The sequence below is a fragment of the Hyperoodon ampullatus genome (genome assembly GCF_949752795.1).
Source record: "Hyperoodon ampullatus genome assembly, chromosome: 19".
Classification (NCBI taxonomy): Eukaryota; Metazoa; Chordata; class Mammalia; order Artiodactyla; family Ziphiidae; genus Hyperoodon; species Hyperoodon ampullatus.
The window spans coordinates 34,810,835-34,829,489 of record NC_136932.1 but is presented as its reverse complement, the minus strand read 5'-3'; the positions used below and the strand labels follow the sequence as shown (position 1 = coordinate 34,829,489).

The window sequence follows — 18,655 nt, the reverse complement described above, 5'->3', positions numbered from 1 at the left end:
GCTTCTCCCTTGATTCAGCCATAAAGGGATCCGAAAATCAAGTTCCTCTCGTTTTCACCGGAAGCAGTGGCCATGGGAAATCTTTGACATCCATACGAGATGTGGGTATCTGTGCAGTGACTTCTAAGGGAGTTGGTTGTTTCTGATTGATTGAACTTGGTCATTTTAATTTTATTTTATTATTTATTTATTTATTTAGGCTGCGTTGGGTCTTTGTTGCTGTGCGCGGGCTTTTTCTAGTTGTGGCGAGCGGGGGCTACTCTTCGTTGCAGTGCACGGGCTTCTCACTGCGGTGGCTTCTCTTGTTGCGGAGCATGGGCTCTAGGTGCGCGGGCTTAAGTAGTTGTGGCACGTGGGCTCAGTAGTTGTGGCGCACCGGCTTAGTTGCTCCGTGGCATGTAGGATCTTCCCGGGCCAGGGCTCGAACCCGTGTCCCCTGCATTGGCAGGCAGATTCTTAACCACTGCGCCACCAGGGAAGTCCCGGTTATTTTTAAATAACACGCAAGTTCTTTGATTCTGGCGAGTGTTGCTTCTTTATGTGATAAAACAATGAGCAGAAACTTGTGGCCTGCTTACATAACCTGGTTGTATTCTTCCACCTCTGAATAGCTCCCCGCCTCTCAGCAGCATGCCAAGCAATTTTGTAATTTTTGTCTTTGGGTGGAGTTCTAGCTAGACGTTCAGACACTTAAATCTACCAATCTTCCAAGCAAATCTTCATTTGCTTCTGAAGGCAATAGCTTTGAGGCCTCTGAGAGTCTTGCTGTTGCCACTGTGATTGATTCGCTCTGTAAAGATTTTTAGTGCCTTTTATATGAAGGAACTAGAATGCTCATAGAATACTGGCGGGAGTGTAAAATAGAACAACCACTTTGGAAAACAGTTTGGCAGTTTCTGCAAAAGTTAAACATTTACCCACCGTGTGATCCAGCCATTCTATCCCTAAATATTTACCCAAGTGAAATAAAAGTGTATGTCTATACAAAGACTTGAAAAAGAAAAAAAAAGATTTTTATTGCCTTTTGAAGATGTCAGTGAACCTTTGATGTGTGTTTCCTGGACACAGAGGACGCGGCTTCCCATATGAAAGTCACTTCAGCTGGGAGAGTGGTGATTACAGTCGGCACAGCTGTCTCTTTATAAAAGCAGGGGTGTGCGTTTCACCTCTCGACTCTGGGTTGCTGACGCTTTGCCGATGGATGATATTGAGCGGGTCTCGTTGGTCCTCCCCCTGACCGTGCCCTCCCCTGGGTCAACCAAGAGAAGATCACCAGGGAGCCTGGTGTCTGGGGTCAACAGTGCTGGAAGGTGTGTCTGGAAATAGAAGGGGTCCCCCACCAGCCCTGATCCCAAAGCCCACGCCTCTCATCCCAGATGGGGAAGGTCTTTCTAAGTGAGAGAGAATGGGGTAAGGAAGAGAGCACAGCGTGAGACCTCCGTCCTCTGCGGCTTCTGTTGATCACCACGGGAAAATTCCCGCCCAGCTTGCCAACACTGCAACTAAGTGGTATCGGTTTGCTTCCCCAAGTGGAATATTAAGCTTTTTGCTCTTTTTCAGCCTGATAAACTTGGAAGCCCAAGGGGCATAGTTTGATACCCCCCTGCAGCCCACTTTAAATACCGGGGGATGCAATCGGACCCTGTCCCAGAGTTTTGAGTGGCCTCCAGGGGTGCTTGGATCTCGAATAGAAGGTGCTTGTTTATTGGTGGAGGGTCCTCAGAGGCAAGATGACTTGCGAGGTGGGTCCTGGAGAGAGACTGAGCGCCCCCAAGATGCCTTGTAGATGAGAAATCTTAACAGTGACACTCGACAGGAAGGGGTCTCCGGGTCCCCGCCCCCAGGGGAAAGTGCGTCAGAAGCCATCCGTCCCCTGTGCGCGTGGCTGTAGCATCGTTCTCCGCTGTGCGCCTCACGGAGGGTCCATCCCCACACATTTCCTTAAAGGACCCACATCCCACCTGCTACGACCGATCCCCAAACGTGGACCTTTTCTTTGGATCTTGCTGCCTGTGAGGTGGCTAGAATGTCATGGTGTAATAGCTCTTTGCTTCTGACCAGCGTGAGTGTGAGTACGACCCTCTGTGCACATACGCAGGGGAGACCAGTGCTGGCTGGTGTTCTCCCTCCGTGAATGTCCGTGTCTCCCTTAATACTGGAAGGGTTGGCTCTGGCCTTAGTCAATGAAGGCCTCGACTGCGTACCGTGGAACCAGTCACCTCCTACACCCGAGGAAGGCATTAACCACCTTCTAAATCATTAACTGAGAAGAGAGCGGACTGCTGCTCCCACGGATTTTTTCTCCTCCCTTATTCCTGACCGGTGTCAGCTCTTTGGCTTCTCTCTTTATTCCCCTGCAAGCTTGGTAGGATGATTTTCACCCGTACAAACAGAAAAGTCACTTTAACTAGAGAGACCAGCTAAACTGGAACAATTTCATGGCACAGTAAAAGCCCCAGGCTTAGCCTTGACAGACACAAGAGACAAGACAGACCTTGACAGGGACAAGCTGTGTGTCCCAAGGAGGGCGCAGTTTTTTCGACACTAATATCTGTATGTTTCTGTCCCTGCAGCCTTAGGAAAATCCAAAGGTACGGTATCCTTGGGTAGCTACGAGGCCACGCTCAGTCTCTGACCACTAAGCGAGCTATGCCTTAGGGAGCTCTGCAAGGGGGTGAATGTGTGTGGCTGGTTGCTTTGGCCGATTTACTCAAAGCTGACTGTCTTCCCCTCGTTAAAATGGAGTCGGGCTGGGGACTGACCAGAGGCAGGATCAGCCCTTCCCTGCTGTGTAGACCCTGCAGAGGTTGTAGCTCAGCCAGCACCCTGGGGCTGGCACAGGAATCCTGAGTCTGTCCCGTGCACTCTATCCCCAGGTGGCAAAAGGAAGGAAGATGGATGTTTAGATGCCCCCTACTGGCTGGTGCCCTGTTGTAGTCTGATGCTGCCCCCCCGCTGTCCCGCCCGCCTCCACCTCCCACTTGGGAGGAGTGGGTGCCCCCCAGTGAGGCTGCTCTCTGCTCTGAGGGAAGCTTGGATTCTGGGGAGCTTGTTGGGCGGGCAGTGGTCCTAAGGCCAGCGGTGCCCGGGCCGCTGGTGGGAGCCCCGCCCGGAGCTGCCGGGATGCTCAAGCACCTCTGTCCGTGGAGCACGGCTGGCAGCTGCCTCGCTTCCCTGGTCCAGGAGATGCTCGGGCTGCGCTGCGGGGCGCTTGGTGGGGGAGGGAACCCCGGCGCCCGGCGCGCGCGGCTAAGCCTGAGTGTCTCTGTCCCTGGCCAGCATGGGCGTGAGGGTCATGGACACGTCGTGGGTGGCTCGAAGAGGCTCCTCGGCCGGCCGGAAGGCGTCCTGCGCCCCACCCACCATGCAGCCCCCAGCACCGTCCGCGGAGCTCGCCCCGCCCTTGCCGTCGCCCCTCCCGGAGCAGCCCCCCGACGGCCCCGCGGTGCCCGCGCTCTCTCCATCCGGCCTCGGCCTCCAGCCCGGGGCTGAGCGGATCAGGTAAACAGGGCGCTGTCGTCCTCCCCCCACCAACCCCCCCAGCCTGGGTCAGTCTGGCCTGCGGTGCACTGACCGCAGTGCTGGTCTGGGTTTGCTGCATCCACTCAAAGCCTCTTGGAGTTGGTCATTTCCCCCCCATTTCTAAGCATCCTGGTTTGGCTTCTGCAGCAGGTAAGGCATTCACAGACGCCTGGATTATCAGATGGAGCCCAGGCTTTCCAAGAACAGCATCCCAGGCACACGTGTAAGGTGGCAGCTTGCTAAGCTAAGGTCAGGCGAGGAATCTGAGTCCCCAGCTCCCTGTGTCCCCCTCCTATGCTATTACAGCTTCCCTATTGTGAAATTTAGAATTTCATTGTTTCTCCCTTCCTCTCCTCTACCTTTAGACGCATAGGGTCCATTTTACTGCTAAAATGGGTGCAAATCAGGTAAAGAATGGAGGTGCCGTGGTCATGCTGGGCCTGGTGACATTTGCAGCCTGTGGTGTGACTGCATCTCGTTCTTGCAGAGGAAGAAAAAAGACGGGGAGCATGCTCATTCCAGCGCTAGTTCCATGAACTGTTATGCAGGGCAGCCCTTGTCGCTCCAAAGATGAAAAGCGCAATCTGAGCCGTCAAGGCATGTGGTCGTTCATACCCAGGGGCGCAGGGGAAGGAGGCCATCCCTGGCCCTTCCTTGAAAGGGACGTGGTCAGAGGAGATTCTAGGAGTGGGGATTGCACAGGAGACTGCTTTGCCATTTGTTTCTGTCTGTCCTAAAGCAGCAGTTCAGAGAAGCAGGAAAGCTCCTTCACTCAGAGGCACTGTGCTTTCTGTTAGGGTGCGCAGTATTCCTCCATGGCCACCACTGGAAAAACTTTGGAGACTCTGGGAAGCCGAACCTCTCAACCCAGTCTTCGCATGTACGCGTGCGCGCGCACAGACACACAGACACATACACACAAAAACCGACCCCCTAAGTGAAGGGATTGCGGGGGGTTTTTGTTTGTTTGTTTGTTTTTTAATGAGTAGAAGGTATTTTCCCTGAGAAATGGGGAAGTGACAATCAGAGTTGGGGGGTGGGGGGGAGGGGAGTGACCCTGGATGGCATGGTTGCTGATGGCTCCACTGGAGAGGACGAGGGGTCGCCAGCTCTGGCTGTGGACTCATGGGCTTCAGTTTCGTCTGAGGGATGTGGGAGGGGAGAGGGAGTCCTCAGGAAGCAGCGGCTGATGGCCGGCAGAGGAAATGGACAAATAGGAGACTTGCTGGGATGGTCACCTGCTGGAGAGAGGGCAGAGGCCCAGAGAGGGAGCTGGCCACGGGTGCCACACGGGGATGAGGGTGGAACCCAGGCCCTCAGAGCCCCAAGAGAGGATGGTCACCTCCGTGGGCATCTTTGAAGGCTTTCAGAAGGGCTGAGAGGACCATACCTGCCTAGAGGAACATGTATTCAGTTCACTGTGCTGCTGCTGAAGTTACCTGAGTCCAGGGGCTTTCTTTTGTCCTGTGTGCTTGTGTTTCAGCACTTCTAAAAGCAAGGAACTTTCTCCAGGATCTGGGCAGAAAGGAAGTCCAGGTTCCAGCCAGGGGACGCCCAGTGCAGGGATGCAGCCCGGGATGCAGCCGGGTGCCAGCCCCAGCCAGCTGCCCGCAGACCAGAGTCCTCACACCCTCCGGAAAGGTATGTCACGGCCTCCGGGCTCGGGGGGCTTGGGGGGCTCGGGCCAGAGAGCTGTCACACCGTCTGGAAACATTTCCCTCCATTCTCACAGAGATTTAGAAACTGGTTTCATGAAGAATTACTGCACATGAGAGCTTTGGGAAGTTAGCCAACCCCAAGAGGGGTCGTTGCATCGTTATTCCTCGGTTTACTCATTTGAACAGTGGGCTCGGGGGTGTGGCGGGGGCAGCCACGGGGCACTGCTTCCCGTCCACCAGGACCTTTCTGCAGAATCATCGCCCGGGATGACATGTCTTCATCGACTCTGCCAGGCTTCCCACCACCATTTAAAATGCAGTGTGGAGTCTTCCCCAGGAGCCCCCTGCCCTAGCTGGGGTCCAGCCCAGCTGCCTACCCCTGGATTATTTGTAGAAGGGGACACAGAGGCGGAATTGAGACTGTTTCTGCAGGAGGCCTGCCCTGTGATATTTCTTTAGTGGAGGCCTGAACATTTGTCCACTGGCCCATGAGCTGCCCACCCCAGATTTCTGCCACTGAAACCCACTGCAAAAGGCCCTGTTATTCTCCCTGAAATGATTCCCCAAAGCCAAGACATGCTCCATGGCGATATCTCATAGATGGGGGCTGCATGGGATGTGTGTTCCTCAGAGCCACCTTTTTTTTCACCTTCTGTCATCACAAAGTCTGTGAGGTGCTTAAAACAGCACATTGTCTAATTTGTTCTCAGTTCAGGCCTGTCCGGCTTCTAGGTTGTGCCTTTAACTCTGGGACGTGGGACCGGGCTGGTTCTCCTTATCCTCACACAGGGCCCCTCCCGGCCATCCTGGCTGCGGGCTGCTGTGTGAGCCCATTATCCGAGCCTGACCTCACCCAGCCCTTCCATCCTGCTCATCCCCGTTCATCCCTTATACGCCCTACAAAGGTTTGTTGAGCCTCTGCTATGTGTAGAGAGCCCCGAGGCTCTAACAGAGCAGCAGACGTGGCCTCTGCAGACGGGTGAATGTGGAACCGTAGTACAAGGGTGTTGCTGCTGGGCCACCTGTGGTGAGCTCAGGACACCGAGGGTCATGTGAGGGCACCTTGCAACACAGGAGGTTGGCCAAAGTGGCAGTGGAGGAATTTGAGCGTGCCAGGGCTTTATGCAGAAATAACACGTTTCCCTTGCAGTCCTGATAGAATTCTCTGGCTGTCTTAGCTTACACGGCTTTTAACCCTCCCCCAGCTGCGCAGGGCAGGGTGATGGCTAAGCTATTCTTCTGTCCAGTGGGGTCGGGGCTCCTGTTCCAGGCCACGCGGCTTCCCAAAGCCAGTGGGCCGTTGGCCCTCTCATTCTTCACAGCCCATTGGACCCAGGCAGGGGTTTCCCAGGTGACATTCAGCAGCTCAGCGCCATCATTTGAAAGGCACACCCCTGAGTTTTGTTTTGTACCCCCTCAGTCTTTTGACGATGTGCCTACAGTCTTACATCTTGACCTAGGCCTGTCCCTACCTGGGGTGGTAAATGCCACCACAGACATTCCGGCTCCCTTGGGGGAAGATGTGTTCAAGTGCTGACCCCTAGAGTCTCCACTGGATGAGAAGCACGTAATGCCTGCATCAGCCAATAGGGCTGAAAAGTGGTTTTAAGTCATGACTGTGTGGTGCTTGACATACATGATCCCATGTAATTATTACAGTACTGTGGAAGAAATGTGATTCTTTCCAGTGCATACAAAAGGTTTATTTTATTTATTTATTTATTTATTATTTATTTTGGCTCTGTTGGGTCTTTGCTGCGTGCGAGCTTTCTCTAGTTGCAGCGAGCAGGGGTACTCTTCGTTGCAGTGCGCGGGCTTCTCATGGCGGTGGCTTCTCTTATTGTGGAGCACAGGCTCTAGGCATGTGGGCTTCAGTAGTTGTGACGTGTGGGCTCAGTAGTTGTGACGTGTGGGCTCAGTAGTTGTGGCTTGTGGGCTCTAGAGCACAGGCTCAGTAGTTGTGGTGCACGGACTGAGTTGCTCCACAGCATGTGGGATCTTCCCGGACCAGGGCTCGAGCCTGTGTCCCCTGCATCGGCAGACAGATTCTCAACCACTGTGCCACCAGGGAAGCCCCATACAAGAGGTTTAAATAAAATCCCCCAGCTTGCAGCAGGTGAGACGGGATAGGAATTTGAACCCAAGTTGATGGGACTCAGGAGAGTGGCACCCTTACTTTTCTGCACTGTGCACCAAGGAGCCAGGGAGGTGCACGCGGCATCGTTGGAATAGATTCTGTTCCGTCGGGGGTGGGTGGGGAGTAGGGGGAAGGACGATGCCTCCTTGAGGGCTTAAAAAGACAGTTTCCTCGAGAGTAAGTGCTGCCCACGGCCAGCCCTCAGTCTGATAGATAAGTGGTCGCTTTCTCGAGACGTTTGTCCACCAAGCGATCTTCTAAATATTAGAATTCGTCATCTTTGCCAGTTCCTTTCCATTTAAAGGCATGATGAACACATCATGACTAAGCGTGACTAAGCAGATAAAGAGGGGAAGGAAGGCAGTGCAGCGGGGCTGGGGCAGTGATGCACTTCGAACAAACAATGCAGGTCTCTGCACGTCTACACCCAGGGTTCTGGAAGGGAAAACACCTCTGAGGCAAGTCCACAGGACTGAGGGGAAGCACAGGGAAAGACAGGCAGCGTGCTGGAGGCTCTGGGCCTCTGTGGCCAGAGGACTTGGTCATAGGTCACTGTTACGGGATCCCAGAGCCATTGGGCAGGTTCAGCCAAAAGTCAGAGCTTCCCGCCCCGGGGACGGTTGCTCTGTCCAGGGTCCACTGCCGCAAGCCGGTCTCTAGTCGTCCCGTCCTGGACGCTGCGTCCAGACTCCTCCCTCCTCAGAGGCCCCCTGACAGGTGCGCTACTTGGAAGTGATGGGAGGACCCTGGGAACTCAGCCACGGCCTGGGCATGGGAAATGTGTTCTCCCGTTTGGCTGGGGGTGTGTGTGCTGATCATAGCAGGAATCCAGGGGAGGAGGAGAAATTAGTGAACAGATGGGCAGATACGCAGTTCTAGGTGAATTTTAAGAAACGGTGTTGGCTGCTCTCAGCAGGAGCTGGGGGTGGAGGCGACGGGGTGGGGGGGGTTGCTGACAGCCACAGGGATGATGGGTGTCACTGAACCCCGTGTTCTATGCTTCCTCTTTCAGTTTCCAAGAAGCTGGCACCCATTCCACCCAAGGTCCCCTTTGGCCAGCCGGGGCCCCTGCCTGAGCCACCTGCCGGCCAGCCGTCCCCACTCAGCCTGTCCCCCACGCCCCCCAGCACCCCATCACCCTACGGACTGAGCTGCCCCCCGGGGTACTCCCTGGCCTCAGGCCAGCTCTCCCCGGCGGCCGCGGCGCCCCCGCTGGCCTCCCCCTCCAGCTTCATGGGCACTCTCAGCAAGTCGCGGCCCACCCCGAAGCCCCGGCAGAGGCCCACCCTGCCACCCCCCGAGCCGCCCGCCGTCAGCCTCGCAGCCTCCAGCCCGCAATCCGCTGAGCATCCCGCGCTGGACGGTGTGTCCCCCGGGGAGAGCATGTCCACAGGTAACTGCCGCGCGTACAGCGTCTCCGTGAGTTTTAGTGCGGCGGCCGTGCAGAGCGACCTCCGGGGACTCTGCAGGGGATGGACCCTACTTGCCAGGGATGGCCCTGCCACACGCGTGGCATCCGGGCTGGTCTCCTTAGAAGCCCCCGTGAGACCGTGGATAGCCCTGGTGGCCAGTTGTCCTGCGGGGAGGGGGCTCCCTGGGGGATTTCTCTCAATTGAACGCCTGCCAGCCCAGGGTTCTGATCCTGCTCTTCAGCTGGGGGCTGAGCGGCCTGCGTCTTTGGAGGGGCTGCTGCAGGAGGGGCTGGATTGTGATGGCAGAGCAGAGGCTGTTTTTTCCCTCTTCGCTAAAGAAGCCTTATTAGAAAACTGTTTTTCTAGCAATACGTATTTAGAAAGGGGTCAGTTTCAGAAAAGGTGCGTGCCCCCTGGTTAGAGAAGCCCACGAAGACTAAATTTAGTTTTGCTTTAAATTTAAAGTCAAAGATGAGCTATTTTCCTCCAGGAAACTGTGTAAGCATAACACACACACACACACACACACACACACACACACACACCACATACACACACCAGATACACACACACACACACGAGAGAGCAGTTTGGCCCTGGGTCCCAGGTGCCCTGGGACTTGTAACGGGTCGTGCTTTTGCCGCCACGTCCCTCTCCAGGCGTGCCGTTTTCCCCTCCATCAGGTGGAGGTGAGCCTGCGGGCTTAGCGCCTCGCTGCGCAGGAAGGGCCAGCCCGGCGCGCGTGCGCGGCTGCTTTATCTTTGCTGTGATGAACGGTGCCAGGTCCAGCTGCTCCACCCACCCTGAGGCTTATAAAAACCTAAGGAAAAGTTCTAACCAGTGAGCACCACTTCCCGCTGGTGGTTCTAGAGGAGCCCTTGCTGGATGGGAGGGGCCCTGGGGAGGTGTGGCGGCCCCCTTCCCTCTTGCCCGGCTCAGAGCTGCTGCCCTTTAGCAGTCGTCTCGTGCCTGTCCTGTCCTGATGTCCTCCGGCGGCGGCAGCCTGGCCCGTCGTCCCGCAGGGCGGGCGGGGGTCTGAGCCGCATGGTCGGTGATGGTTTTCTGTGGTCCGTCTGACCGTGATGCTGGGCGTGGTCCGTGTTCCATTCGTCTCATCGTATTTATTCCTTTTTCCGAATCCTGTCGCTGTGTCCTCGCAGCTGTGTGACACGGGGGCCGCAGCTGTGGATACGTGAGGGGGATTCCAGGGTAAGCGGCCCCGGCCTCGCCCCTCCGCTCGCAGCCAGGCCGCAGCCCCGCGCTCTGCATGCGCCCCGACCTGCACGGCAGCCTCTGCGGCCTTGGGGCTCACTGGCTTCCTCCTTTTCTGAGGAGGAGATGGGGGAGAAACAGGCCTCCCTCCCCTTCTCTGGCCAGTCACCTCATCCCAGCTGCTCCCCGCCCATTTCGGTTTAGATTGAGGGGGTGACAGCCCTGTCCCTTGTGTCCTTGTGTCACTGGCTGACCTGCTACAGACAGGTGCCCAGTGTCGGGGAGATGCATGTGCACCCCTGGTTCAGGGAAGGGCCCCGGGGAGAGGACCCGCCCGCTGCCATGGCCACATGCTCCACCGCGGGGCCTGGAGCCTGAGCTCCAGCTAGGACGGTTGGCAAATCCTGAAGAGTCCATAGTGTTCGTTGTAGAATTTATCCTGAGCTCAGTTTTTCCCCAGTGTATGGAGCCAGCCAGGGCCTTTCTGTCCAACTCAATGAAGTACTCTGAGAGCCTTTGTTACCAGCTTCTGCCTGGTCTCCTCCTCCTGTAGGAGTAGACGCTCCGAAGGAAAACTAAGGCAAGAACAGGAAGGAAGCCGGAGGAGGCAAGTGTCCTGGCCTCAGTCAGAAAGGGGCAGCCAGAGCAAAGAAGGGGAGGGTGACCCCTCCAGTTCCCCCAGGGAAGCTGCTGAGCTGCAGGCTGCAGACCCCTGACAGAAACAGCTCCAGGGCATCCAGCGCCCACACGGGCCCCGGGACAGGCCCTTCTGGGGCCTCTGACACAGAGACAGGCCTCCCCTTTCCCGGCGGCCAGTGGACCTTCTCCCCGCCCCAAGCTTAGGCTACCTGAGTCACCTTCTGGCTCAGGTGTCCAAGGGAGCAGCCAGGATGGCAGCTGGGCAGCTCGCCTCGGGGCTGCACGTCCTTCACCTGCAGGCACCTTCCCTCCTGTATCCGCCCAGCGGCTGCTGAGGCCCAGGCAGGGTAGGAAACCGCCCGGGGTTCCGCTCCCCTGGTGACAGGGACGGCACTTTCAATCCAAAATCCCAGCCCCAGGGCTCGTGCTGCCCCTCACAGTCCAGGCCGGCCGTGAGGCACCGGCAGACCCCCAGGCTCTGCTCGGTCAGGCGGGGGGGCCCTGTTTGGGGGCTGGGTGGAGAGAGAAGGACCTTCGTCCCAGAGCTTCCATGTTTGTGTGTCTTTGAGGACAGTGTCTGAACGTATGTCTGTCCGCTTGCGTTGGTCCTCCTTGGGCGGAATGTTCGCTTTACAGAAACACGGGGTGCCCCACCCCGTCTGGCCCAGGGCTGCTCCCCGTCCAGCTGCACGTCCTCGGTCCGGGGACAGCACGCTGCCCAGGGACAGCACGCTGCCCAGGGACAGCACGCTGCCCAGGGACAGCGAGGCTGTGTGGAGGCCAGAGGCCGAGCAGGCCTGGGAGGAAGGAACAGGCCTGAGCAAAAGATGCCAGGGTCCCCTTAGCCCCCTGCGGCCCCCAAGGAGTCAGGGAGCGGCTGTCCAATGCCCACCTGGGGGCAGCCACCCCTCCAGGCCCTGCAGCCCCGTGGCCTGGCCTGCACTGAGCTGCCAGCTGAGGTCTGGACAGACGCCGAGCCTGTTGCCTCAGGGACCTTCCTCCTGAGCATCTCCCAGGAAGTGACCCTTAAGTGCCCCCAGTAGGGGTGGAACTGGAGGTGAGTGGTTTCCCTAGTGCCGGGGTGATGGGGTGCCCCCAGTCAGGGAGCAGTCTGCTCCCCTTATTTCTGGGGTCCTGAGGGGGACCCCGCCCTGCCTCCACCAGCCACCCCAAGGGTACCATTCGTGGTCTTGAGCGAGGGCCCCCCCCACTCATTCACACACTTGGGGGAAGTCTGTCTCCCCAGCCTCTAACCCTAGCCCCGCAGACTTTAGGGAACTAAAGGCAGCCCTGAAATTCCCCGGAAGGTGTCACCGAGACCCGGCCAGAAGCATCCTTCTTTTATGGGTGTAAGTGTCACGTGGCTTGGCAAGCTGGCCCACGGGCAGGATCTGGACATCTGGGTCCACAGGCAAAGCAGGCCGGCCCTGCCCTGGCCCTGCGATGTGGTGGGTGCCGTGGCGGCCCCCAGACGCGCTGGCCCTTCCGTGACCGAAACCCTGCCCGCTCCTCGCGCTGTCCTGCCCGCCAGCTGCGCCTCGGGAGCGGGCAGCCCCCTCAGCACCTCTCTCTGCCGCCTTCCAGATCTGGTCCACTTGGACGTCCCCTCCATCCACGTGGAGCTGGGCTCGGCGCTGCGCCTCGGTCCCCGGGAGCACGTGCGGCGGCGCTCAGTGGCTGAGAAGAGGGACCCAGAGGAGTCAGAGAGCACGGCCCTCTGAGCGGCGCCGCCACACGCGTGTTCCCGCGGCTCTGCGCCGTCACGGCCGCCGCGAGGCTGGAGCGTGGCGGACACCCATGTGGCAGGTGTTGGCCGCGCAGATTTTGTGCGTTCCCTCCGGGTGGGGACTCTGGCCTTTTGTTTGATCTTTGCCTTTCGACTTTGTGCCTATTTTGACCCCCTTTCAGCCTCCACGCCAATTGACAGCCCCGTCCACCCAGGGGCCTGTGTCTCAGAAACGTCCTCCGCGGGGTGGGGCATGGAGGGCCCAGCGGCCGGTCCGCCCTGGCTGCCTGTCGCCTGAGCTGACGGCCACAGCGAGTCCTGCGCGACCAGCCTGATGGTACAGAGCGGGGACGGGGTGGGGGGGCTCGCTTACAGAAGCTGAGAAGCCCGGGTCCCTGACCGGCCTGCTGCTTCGCAGGGGAGGGCCGGCCAGGGCGAACCTTCCTCCGTGGGCTCTACAGGAAATGGCTAAAAACAACATCTGACAAAGAGTTTTACTCCTCCACGCCGTGGACTGAAGCTCCCTTTCTATCTTATGGTTTTTCTAGCTCTGAATTTAAAAAATGACCTTGAGCGTGTCTGGAGGGCCCAAAGGTAGCTAGCTCCCCAGGCCACCCCTCTTCCCCCCACTAACACTAGGTGTCGCTAAGTGCAGCCGCCCAGGAGCCTCGGGGCATCCAGGGCACGAAGATGTGGGGTCGCCTCTTTCTGGAGGTCCCAGGTGAATAGCAATAATCCTGTTACCCAAAGCTCAGACAGGAAGGAGAAACCAGCCCGCGGAGACCCCAGGCCTGCGCCCTCGGCCCTGCGGCGTGGAGAGCTTTGCTCACCCTCCCCACGAAGCCCCCCCTGCCCCCGGGGAGGAGACCCGGGGAGCCTGGTCACAGCTGGGATGAAGGGAGTAAGAAATAGATTCGGGTCATGCATGCAAAGCCCAACTCTTACAGTTTTATCCTTTTAAAATAGACATACCTATACAGGATATAATATTTGTATATATGAAATCTATATTTGTTTAATTTGAGCCATTCAATCCAAACCCATGTACAGGTGTACAATGAAAAACTTAAATGCTATTATTTTTCCCAACAAAAAGTGTAAAATAACCCTCCTCCGACATTGGGACTTGCAAACTTTTGACGTGAACAGCTTTGCTCGCTTGCTGGCAGGGCAGTTCAGTACCCAATTTGTAATGAGGCCCGGGGGGGGTTGAAAGTTAGTAACCTTTAACATGTACAAATAGTCGTCAATGGTAATGTTATTAAAATAGATTTATTATCCCTGAGTGTGGCCTATCTTGTTTTAATAACAAGCTCAAGGGGCCACGGGAGTTGATGACAGGCGCTGCCTCGGGAGGGAGCCCAAGGTCACGGCAAGTCTGGTCCTTGGTCTGCGGGTCTGCGCCTCCCAGCACCTGAAACTTTAAAGCTCCTCTAGTCTCACCGGAGGGAAGAATATGCAAAAATACTAGAGGCATCTTTCTTTGAAGATTCTCTCACTTTTCAAACACTAACCTCAGTGCTGTTCATCCTCAAAAAGAAAGGCACCGGAGCCACCCCACGCAGTATTTCTCAGCACTCTGTAGGGCGGTGAGTGGTTCTGGTCACGGGGCAAGCAAGCGGCCGCCTCTTTCGCCGGAACAACGGGAAGGCTTACCATCAAGCTGTCTCCGGGCACCCTGGGTCCCCAGCGACGGCACAGGGACAAAGCGCTCGGGTTCCAAACGCGACCTTCACCGTGTTCCGTCCTTGGAGACGCTTTTCCTGGAGGCTTCGCATCCACAGCCCCGCGCTCCTGGGGCCCGGCTGCCTCTGGGTACAGAGGGGACGGCTGGGCCGCAGCGGGGTGGGGGTGCACCCTGACTGCACCTGACAGACCGAAGACACGGCGTGCACGGCATCGACGTGGGCCTCCTCTCCTCCAGCGCAGCAGCTCCGCAGCCCCACGTCGCTACTGGGCCCTGACCTTCTTGCTCTGCGGGCTCGGGGGCTGTGTGGCAGAGGCCCGTTTCCGCGGGGGCTCCGCGTCCTCGCCGGCGAGCAGGGCCGCCCGCACCTGCCGCAGCTCCCGCCGCTCCCGGCGCTCCTCCATCTCCTCCAGGTCCTCGGCGAATAGGGCCTTCAGCGGCGCCATCAGCTTGGGCACCGTCGGAAGGTCCCCCAGGCTGACCTACGAAGCGAGACGAAGCAGAGGCTGGGGTGAGGCCGTCACGGCTCCCAGGCACTAGCCATACCCCCGTCGGCAGACGGACCCGTCATGTCAGGCCCAGCAGGGCAGAACCCAGGCACCCCAATGCCCAGTGGTGGGAACAGGCCCAGCTTGACCACTCAGGAGAACACTGCCTCCCAGGCTTGTGCAGAAGCTCAAATGATGTCACTCTGGGCACCGACTGGGCCTCCAAGAGGCTCTCAATGGACTGTGTCCAGAAGGCCCTGTGCCAGTCGTGCTGGGTGGTGGCCCGAGCCTGGCCCTCTGCGCATGGATGGAGAGCATCTTGGCCCTGCCCACCCCACCCACCCCGCCCCAGCGGTCCCGGACCTTCATGTGGTCAAAGGCGATGCCAACTTTCTCGTTGAAGTCGGGGCTGAAGAGCGGGATCTTGGCGTAGCGCTGGCTGAAGTGGTTCAGCACGATGAACCCTGCGTTCATCCGCATCCCCACGCCGATGGCCTGGGAGGTGGTGCTGCAGAGACGGGGCGACACGAGGCTGGAGGGAGCGAGTCACGCAGACCCCCCGCCCAGACTGCCTGCTCGGGCACCCGGGGGCGGGGCTTCCTGCTGCCACCCACCGGCCCCAGGGAAGCCCAGGCTCTGTGCTCTCAGACCTCCCGCCAGTGAGCGCCTCTAAGAAAAGCAGGGGCTGCCGACTTGGGGTAACACGCTCTTCCCTTAAATAGCGCAAGATCTGCCCCCGGCCTCCCACTTATTCAGCGTTATTTCCAGTTCTTTCCCGAGCCACGCCTCCCCCAGAACCTTGCCTGGAGGGCGCTGCAGAAATAAAGGCAGAGGCTCGGGAGACAACTGCCTGGGGTCAGAAGCCCCCAGGGCCCCTGGAGGGAAGCAGACCTGCCCAGCAGCAGCGGGGAGGAGCGGGGGACCGGCTGACGCAGGCTCAGGGGGCTCCGCTACCTGTGTGTCTTTTCCATGGCTTCCTCTTCCAGACCATCTTCCAAGGTGGCCTCGTGGATCAGGAGGGTGGCATCCTTCCCTAGAGCGTAAGCACAGGCTCTCTGAGAATACCGCTCAGCCTGGGGTGCCCACAGCGCTTGCCCCCGGGCCCTGGGACGAGGCTGCGAGTCAGGATGACAGCCAGAATTGTCGGGGGGACCAGAAGTGGCTGCCCCTGCTCACCCATCTGGACCAGAGCCTCACAGGGCATGGTGTCCCCCGAATAGACCACCTTCCAGCCGGACGTGTGGACCAGCGCGCAGCCAAAGGCGTGCTTGCAGTGCCGGACCAGGCAGGTCTGAAACTGAGGAAGCGGGTGATGGGCTCGTGGCCCAGCTACGGCCTCGCCCCCTCCTCCCGTCACACGCCCCCGTCCCCCAACCTGCCCTCCCGTGCCCGGGCCCTCCCCTAACCTCCTCCAAGCCACAGGTTTCCAGCAGCAAACTAATCAACCTTTCCACTTTGGGGTTGGAGACCTCAGCTCCTTTCTGAAGGCATTTGGCAGGAATAATACTGTGAGAAAATTAAAAAACAAACATTTAATCTGAAGTTCAAGTCACTGACTGGAGAGGACCCCCCAAATCGCTATGATAAAGAAAATTTAATTCCGTCACTGAGGCAGGGAGCGAGGGCACTCGGCCCTGGAACTGTGTCTGGGCGAAGTGTTGGCCAAGATCTAGGATCAGGAACAGAAAGGAGGAGAGCCAAGGAGAAACGTGTCGGGGCAGATGAACGTTTAGAGGTGGGAACCGCCTCACCGTCTCCCCGCGATCTGAGCCTGCCTCGCGCGCTCACCGTCCGGGGCCCGGACCGGGCGCTCACCTGACGTGATGCAGCAGCGGCTGGCACTGGGTGTGATACTGCTGGAGCCAGGCCCGGAGCTGGGTGGGGGCCACTACGAGCAGCGGGTGGCACGGCTTCCCCAGCGACACCTGAAACGGGGAGATCAGAGCACCGAGCACACGGCGCGCGTTACAGGGAAAACGGCGTGCTACGGCCCGAGGTGTGTCTGTGCGCATGCGCTCATTCCAAAGAAAAGCAAAAGGGCAGTCCAGTCCTGTGCAACTCACCAGAGCCCGCTCCCTCTGCAGCAGGATGTTCAACAAGCCCTGGGAAGGAGGAAGGGACACGGATCAGCCAGGTCCACACCTGACCTTCCCGCCTTGGGGCCCCTGGGTGCCCGGCGCTCTGGCGGACCTAGCCGCCCGCCTCCGGGCGAGGGCAGCTCGGAGGAGCCGCGTGGCGAGGGGAGACGCACGTGGCGCCGGGCTTGCAGACGAGCCCAGGCCCGGGCAGAGGTGCGCGGCCAGGAAGGAGGCGGCCCGCTCACCGTGTGATGGTCCGCGTGCAGATGGGACACGAACACGGCGGCGAGGGTGCCCAGGAGCCGGTCTACTTCGTCCCCGTAGTGGCGGCACAGCTGCCCGAAGGTGCCCTCCCCGCAGTCCAGCAGCAGGGACGCATCGGAGCTATGGGAGGAGACGGTTTGCCCTCAGGGAAGAGGGCAGGACGAGGCTGGGTGTCTGTCTCCCGGGACCGCTCAACTCCTCCCGCGGGAGCTGCTGTCAAGGGGATGGTGGTCTCACACGTCCGTCCTCGTGACACGAAATAGTGTCGCAACGCTCTGTGAAGTTACTACGTGCATGGAGCGTACCTAAAGCTACACAGATGCTGGGCACCCAAGAAAGGTTCTGCGGAAGGAGAGGGTGAGGACATGAAATCCACAAGACTCTACTTAGAAGGAACGTGGCGACAGCCGCTGTGGCCGCCAGGAGAACCCGAGGCTCTGCTTTAGCTGGCGCGGCCCGGAGACAGCGGCTGCACCAACGCCCTCCGGGAAAGGCCAGGACCGCTTCCCGCCAGCTCCTCCGTCACAAGAGAAACACGTCCCAGACCCGCGCGCTTCTGCTGTCGGGGTGCCCCTTACAACTGCCAAGTACGTTTAACGCGTTATTCGGCTGTTAGCCATCCACCACCAGCACCCGGATGACAAAGTAAAACTTAAAAACGAGCCTGGCTTCCCGCAGACGGCCCTGGTCCGCCTCCCTGCGGACCACCACCACCAGGCAAACCCAAGAGGCTCACAAAGCAAACGCAGGAGCCCCGAAGCCGCTCCGCACCCCAGCGGCACCAGTGAGGGGCCCCGTGACACAGAGGCGGACGCGAGTCCTGGCCTGGGTCTGCCCCACCGCCAGCCGTGAACAGCCTGGGGCAGGTGCACCGATGATGGGGGTGCGGGAGGTGGCCAGTCACTGGTTCACAGGAGGGACGTGGAAACTTAGCAAGACCGCCCCTCAGCAGGGCGACGGCATACACGTCAGCAGTTTGCATCCGAAGACGTAACGGGTGGCCAACTTCGGTGACTCCCTCCAGTGCAGCTAGCTACGGAAGCCGAAAACCGCCTGAGCCCCCCGCCCCCGCCGGGCCCCCAGCCAAGACGGGCCTCCAGGGATGTACAGGCTGCACCTCCAGGTTAGCCTGGCGGGTGGAGCAGGGTCTGCTGAGAAAACCCCGGGCTCCCCGCTGACGGGCGCCTCCCGTGCAGGATTAATACCTGATGTTGATGAGAGTGGAGCTGACATTCCGGATCTTCATGGGGATTGCAGACCCCGTCCCGAGGAAGACCACTTCTGGATACTGGCCTCTCTTCTCTACGGAAAGACACACGTCGAGTTGTTCACTTCTTCGGGTCAGAAGTGAGCCAGCACTGAAGTGAAGTGCAGCTCCCCAGGAGGGGCTGGTGGTCTGACCTCCTTACACACGGGCCTGGGGTGAAGGGCCCCGGCGCTGCCTGGGAAGGAGAGCGAAGGAGTTCCCCGGGCCTTTCTTCAGCAGAGTTGCCCTAAGTGTTAAATAGCAAAGGCCACCTTTCCATGCTACAAGTCAGCGTTTATCTCCCGGGGCTGGGGACCCCCAGCACAGGCCCTGCCGCACTTTGCAGGGGCTCCGAGGGGGGCCAGCTCCCCAGAGAAGAGGAGGAGCCGCCTAGATGCAGAAGATGGGCCCCGCTCGGCCTGACAGGCCCCGGGTGCACGTTTACAAATGTGATCTAAATGGACCTTTAACGGGCAAACCAGAAACCCATCTCCAGCCCACGGCACGTGCAGCCAGGAGGTCAACTTCCCAGCACGCCGGCCTGGTGCCAGCGGGATTGAACCTGAACCCGCCCTCTGGTCCAGCC

At 58.9% G+C, this 18,655-nt stretch overlaps 2 protein-coding genes across 8 annotated transcripts in view; one reads left to right on the top strand and one right to left on the bottom strand.

The window, feature by feature from the left end:
• The window catches only part of ARHGAP44 (Rho GTPase activating protein 44), a gene marked incomplete at both ends in the record, with an annotated part of 145,020 nt that extends 132,719 nt beyond the window's left edge, over nt 1-12,301 (top strand). For 2 of the 3 annotated variants that reach the window (XM_079724750.1, XM_079724749.1), the window contains 4 exons: nt 3,280-3,501; nt 5,006-5,163; nt 8,330-8,710; nt 12,165-12,301. In XM_079724750.1, coding sequence (XP_079580876.1) covers nt 3,280-3,501; nt 5,006-5,163; nt 8,330-8,710; nt 12,165-12,301 — 898 coding nt within the window. The remainder of the gene's footprint in view (nt 1-3,279; nt 3,502-5,005; nt 5,164-8,329; nt 8,711-12,164) is intronic. The other variant, XM_079724751.1, reaches the window with a different exon arrangement.
• A 1,261-nt stretch (nt 12,302-13,562) lies between these two features.
• The window catches only part of ELAC2 (elaC ribonuclease Z 2), a gene marked incomplete at its 5' end in the record, with an annotated part of 28,384 nt that continues 23,291 nt past the window's right edge, over nt 13,563-18,655 (bottom strand). For all 5 annotated transcript variants that reach the window (XM_079725841.1, XM_079725842.1, XM_079725840.1 and 2 more), the window contains 9 exons: nt 13,563-14,475; nt 14,845-14,989; nt 15,436-15,514; nt 15,658-15,778; nt 15,888-15,987; nt 16,297-16,406; nt 16,545-16,583; nt 16,805-16,943; nt 18,029-18,125. In XM_079725841.1, the coding sequence (XP_079581967.1) occupies nt 14,257-14,475; nt 14,845-14,989; nt 15,436-15,514; nt 15,658-15,778; nt 15,888-15,987; nt 16,297-16,406; nt 16,545-16,583; nt 16,805-16,943; nt 18,029-18,125 (1,049 nt within the window). In that variant the 3' untranslated portion in view covers nt 13,563-14,256. The remainder of the gene's footprint in view (nt 14,476-14,844; nt 14,990-15,435; nt 15,515-15,657; nt 15,779-15,887; nt 15,988-16,296; nt 16,407-16,544; nt 16,584-16,804; nt 16,944-18,028; nt 18,126-18,655) is intronic.